Raw genomic sequence first — 5,557 nt, forward strand, 5'->3', positions numbered from 1 at the left:
TGATCTGCCCACCTCGGCCTCCCAAAGTGCTGGGATAACAGGTGTGAGCCACTGCGCCTGGCCATCTTGTACTGATTTCTAATACCCATGCCTTCCTGCTTGGCTGTTTGTTGCTCCACTGCTAACAATGGTGAGTCCAGACTCCTGCACCACCCTTGGCTCAGGGCAAGAGGCGCCCCTGGCCAAGCTCTGTGTTTGGAGGGCTCTGGTCTGGTACCTCCAGGCTATGTACCTTCCCCTAGGCTGAGGGGTTCAGGGAGCCATGGGGATGCACCCACCCGGACCCTAAACACCCACTTTTCTGCTCCACACTCTGGGTATCTGGACCCAGATCCCCTGCCCAATGGGTTCAGATCAGAACCCATTTCCAGGGCCTGTACCAGTCTCTCCCCCAGCTCATCCTCCCGAGGGTGGCCCACAGTGAGGGTATGAGCATCCCTAGACCTGAGCCAAGGGAGCTGTTTATGGGGGGTGTGGATGGTGTTTGCACATGTGGACTGGGGCGTCCACATGCATGCAAGGCCCCTTAGGGTGCAGGTCAGAGCCCAGGTGGGAAGTGGGGCAGCCCGGGACTTCAGTGGGTTCGGTCCATGCTGCCACGTCCTGATGCCAAACTCTGGAAAGTCTGAGAATTCCAGATTCAAACCTGACCTTCCAGGTCCTTCTGAGGGTGCATTTGTCAAGGTAGAAGGATAGAAGGAAAACTAGGTTGTGTGCAGTGACTCACACCTGTAATCCCAGCACTTTGGAAGGTTGTGACTGGCAGATTACTTGAGCCCAGGAGTTTGAGACCAGCCTGGGCAACATGGCAAAACCCCTGTCTCTACAGAAAATAAAAAAAAATTAGCCGGGTGTGGTGGTGCATGCCTGTGGTCTCAGCTACTCGGAGGATGAGGTAGGAGGATTGCTTGAGCCTGAGAGGTGGAGGCTGCAGTGAGCTATGATCATCATGCCCTGCACTCCAGCCTGTACAACAGAGCGAGACCTTGTCTCAAAGAAAAAAGAAAAGGAAAAAAAGAAAAACTAGGTTAGCAAAGGCGCAAAGCATGCTTGGACACTGACCACTCCAGCCAGCCACATCCTCAGAACAGAACCTACGCCCTGGTATTCAGTGAGGGTGGTCTAACAAGTGAGGCAGCCTGCTGGAGTCAGGCATTTGGCTATGAGTCACACCCCTTCCATTCACTGGCTGTGTGACCTTAGGAAAGTCATTTCACCTCCCTGAGCCTTGCTCACCTCATCTATAAAATGGGAATGATGCCAACAGGATAAGTAAGACAACACAGGCTAAGTGCCTAACACAGTGCCTGGCCTGCAGCTAAAACTCAAAAACTGGCAGCTGTTTGGATGACATGAAACATGCTGCCAGGGCTCAGGGCCTTGCCCAGTAAACACCCAGGCTTTTCTGGTGCTTATGACCCCAGAAACATTGCTTTTCTCTTCTTTGGATGACCACTGTGGAAGATGTGCTTGCTCGTGACTTTTTAAACTTCATTATTTTTACTTATTTTATTATTTATTTATTTTTCTATTTATTTTGAGATGGAGTCTCACTCACCCAGTCTGGAGTGCAATGGCATGACCTCGGCTCACTGCAACCTCTGCCTCCCGGGTTCAAGTGTTTCTCATGCCTCAGCCTCCCAAGTAGCTGGAACTACAGGCACATGCCACCAGGCCCAGCTAATTTTTGTATTTTGGGTAGAGACGGGGTTTCACCATGTTGGCCAGGTTGGTCTCGAACTCCTGACCTCGGGTGATCTACCCGCCTTGGCCTCCCAAAGTGCTAGGATTACAGGTGTGAGCCACTGCGCCCGGGCTATTTTTATTTATTTCTTAACTTACGTATTTATTGAGACAGGGTCTGGTTCTGTCACTCAGGCTGGAGTGCAGTGGCACAGTTGTAGCTCACTGCAGCCTCCACCTCCTGGGGTCAAGCGATTCCCCCTGCCTCAGCCTTCTGAGTAGCTGGGATCATAGGCACATGCCATCACACCTGGCTAATTTTTATGTATTTATTTAATTTGTAGAAACAAGGGCCTCACTATGTTGCCCAGGCTGGTCTCAAACTCCTGGCCTCAGGCGATCCTCCGTCCTTGATCTCCGAAAATGCTGGGATTACAGGTGTGAGCCACCACGCCCGGTCAAGAACTTTATTGACTAATAAGTCCCATAAGTGGCAGATGTCATGACCATTTGGGAACCTGGGTGCACAGTACATTGGTTAACTTGGGAGACATCACATTTTCTAAAACACTTACTGGCTTAACGTCATTGGCAAAGAAAATGCTATGGTCACCAGTGGATGCTCTCTTCTTCCAGGCGGAGACAGCTGTTCTTTCTGTCTGAAGCTACTGCTTCCGGGGTTATTACTGCTGCTGCTGGTGATAATCCTAATTCTGGCTTTTTGGATACTGCCCAAATACAAAGCAAGTAAGTTCTTTTAGTCGCCTTGCCACCGTTTTCCCATGGGTTTGGGATACAGACAGCAGGGCAGAGGGTGAGGAGAAAGAGAAAAGGGGATTAGAAATAGAATAGGGAGAAAATGAAAACGGGAGGAAAAGATGAGAAAGGGGAGTGGGAATGGAATAGACTTCCTGAATGGTTCATGCAGAGGGTAATTCTTTCTCCAGGGAAAGCCTTTTCTGATTGAGGGCGAGCAGAGCTGGCTTCACAGATGTGTAGCCTGTGCAGTCACACAGGGCCCTGTGCCAAGAAGAACTCCACATTTGGTATTTATTTATTTGTTTGTTTGTTTATTTATTTTTGAGACAGAGTTTTGCTCTTGTTGCCCAGGCTGGAGTGCAGTGGTACGATCTCAGCTCACTGCAGCTTCCGCCTCCTGGGTTCAAGCAATTCTCCTGCCTCAGCCTCCCAAGAAGCTGGGATTACAGGTGTCCGCCACCACATCCAGCTAAGTTTTTTGTATTTTTAGTAGAGACAGGGTTTCATCATGTGAGCCAGGCTGGTCTCGAACTCCCGGCCTCAGGCTATCCACCCACCTCAGCTTCCCAAAGTGCTGGGATTACAGGCATGAGCCACTGCTCCCGGCCACATCTTGAAATTCTTAATAATTTTTTATACTCTTTTAAAAATTGTTAATGGTGGTAAAATATACATAACACTAAATTGGCCACTTTAAACCATGCTTAAACGCATAGTTCGGTGGCATTAAGCACGTTCCCATTGTCATGCACCCTTCTCCACCATCCACGTCCAGAACTTTTTCATCTTCCCAAACTGAAACTCATTACACACTAGCTCCCCATCCCTTCTTCCCCCAGGCTCTGCCAACCACTATTCTGCTTTCTCTCTCTATTAGTTTGACTCCTCCAGGCACCTCGTAGAAGTGGAAGCATTTGTCCTTTCATAACTGGCTTATTTCACTTCAATTAATGTCCTCAAGGTTCATCCATGTTGTCGTATGTGTCAGAATTTCCTTCCTTGATAAGGCTGAAGAATGCCCCATTGTACATAAGTACACCACACCTTGTTTATCCATTTATCCCCCATGGATGCCCGGGTTGCTTCTACCTTTTGTCTATTGTTTAATAATGCTAGGAACATGGGTGTGCAATTATTAATGTTTTTAAACAAGAGGCCCTTTTCTCTTCTTTGTATAACTTCTTATGAAAGACGTACTTGGTCATGACTTTAAGAACTTGTGTTCCTTTTTTCTTTTTTTCTCTCTCTCTCTCTTATTTTTTTATTCTGTATTAAATAGAGACGGGGCCTCACTATGTTGCCCAGGCTGGTCTTGAACTCTTGGGCTCAAGCAATCCTCCCTGTTCGGCCTCCCAAAGTGTTGGGATTACAGGCGTGAGCCACTGTGCTGGGCCAAGAACTTGTGTTCTTAATTAAACACAAGTTTAAGGCATGTGAACAGTGTTGGTTTCGCCCTGGGCACTGCAAGTGGTGCGGCTGCTCCTGACTGCAAGTACCTCAAGCAAGAGCTTTGCCTCACGCGACTCTAGGTCTGCCACATACGTAGGGGAGGCTCAGTGCATGAGGACAAGCAAGCGTCATCCCATTAGCACAAAAGACACCTTCAAAAGGTTTACAATTGTTTGGGGCTGGAAGTATTAAAAATATTAGGTTGGTGCATAAGTAATTGCAATTTTTGCCATTACTTTTATGGCAAAACCCGCAATTACTTTTTCTTTTTTTGAAATGGAGTCTTGCTCTGTTGCCCAGGCTGGAGTGCAGTGGTGCAGTCTCAGCTCACAGCAGCCTCTGTCCCCCTGGTTCAAGCGATTCTCCTGCCTCAGCCTCCTGAGTAGCTAGGATAACAGGCACCCATCACCATGTATTTTTAGTAAAGACAGGGTTTCACCATGTTGATCAGGTTGGTCTTGAACTCCTGACCTCGGGTGATCTGCCCACCTCAGCCTCCCAGAGTACTGGGATTACAGACGTGAGCCATTATGCCTGGCCCATAATTACTTTTGCACCAACCTAATATATATATATATTTTTTCTTTCTACATTTCTATGCTTTCTAGATTTTCAATGTAAAAGTATAATCTATTCTACTATAAGATTTTTTTTTAAAAAAACCTTATTAAACACACCAGACTCAAAAAAAACAAAAACAGAAACAAAAAAGCATCATTTCTCTCTTCCCCACCTTAAGTGCTTCATCCAGCAGAAAACTTGTCAGTGTTATTAGAAGAATCAGTTACAGCTTTTTTTTGAAAAAGTGTTTTTTAGAGACGGGGATCTCACTATGTTGCCTAGGCTGATCTTGAACTCCTGGACTCAGGCGATCCTCCCACCTCAGCCTCCCAAAGTGCTGGGATTACAGGCATGAGCCACTGTACTCAGCCCACTTACTGCTTTTCATTCCTCATGTTTTATGGCCACTGCTGGTTAAGACTTCAAAGTGGTTTTTTCATTTGGCACATGAGTGCGGAAGGATATGAAGATTTACACAAAAGACAATTTGTGTCTCAGCACTGGTGCCCATCAGCAAGCTGAGGGCTGTTGGACAAGCCCCTCAGGCGGTTGCTTCTGAGCCTCAGTGTTCTGACTTGTGGAATGGGCCATGGAGATATTGTCAGAACTGGCAAGAGAACCAATTGAGAACCATCTCCAGAGAGTCACAGCTCAGAGAAGTCAGGGACTCAGCTGACATAAAACTTGAACACAGAGGTCACGAGTTATACATCTGATGCATCTTTAAGATTTTACTTTATTTCATTTCATTTTTTAAGAGATGGGACCTCACTCTGTTGTCCAGGCTGAAGTGCAGTGGCACAATCTCCACTCACTGCAACCTCCACCTCCCGGGTTCAAGCGATTCTCCTGCCTCAGCATCCCAAGTAGCTGGGATTACAGGTGCCTGCCACCACGCTCGGCTAATTTTTGATTTTTAGTAGAGACGGGGTTTCACTATGTTGGCCAGGCTGGTCTTGAACTCCTGACCTCGTGATCTGCCTATCTCCGCCACCCAAAGTGCTGGAGCTGGGATTATAGCTGGGGCTATAATCCCATACATGTATATATATAGTATATGTATATATATGTGTGTGTATATATATGTGTGTGTGTGTATGTGTAT

The 5,557-nt window shown here is 47.1% G+C and overlaps 1 protein-coding gene across 1 annotated transcript in view; it reads left to right on the plus strand.

Annotated features, from left to right (window-relative positions):
* Positions 1-5,557, plus strand: part of MILR1 (mast cell immunoglobulin-like receptor 1) — a 37,153-nt gene that overhangs the window by 17,542 nt on the left and 14,054 nt on the right. The window contains exon 5 of the mRNA XM_011929548.1: positions 2,320-2,430. Within this exon, the coding sequence (XP_011784938.1) occupies positions 2,320-2,430 (111 nt within the window). The remainder of the gene's footprint in view (positions 1-2,319; positions 2,431-5,557) is intronic.

This window comes from Colobus angolensis, unplaced genomic scaffold, assembly GCF_000951035.1.
Source record: "Colobus angolensis palliatus isolate OR3802 unplaced genomic scaffold, Cang.pa_1.0 Scaffold1, whole genome shotgun sequence".
NCBI classification, from domain to species: Eukaryota; Metazoa; Chordata; class Mammalia; order Primates; family Cercopithecidae; genus Colobus; species Colobus angolensis.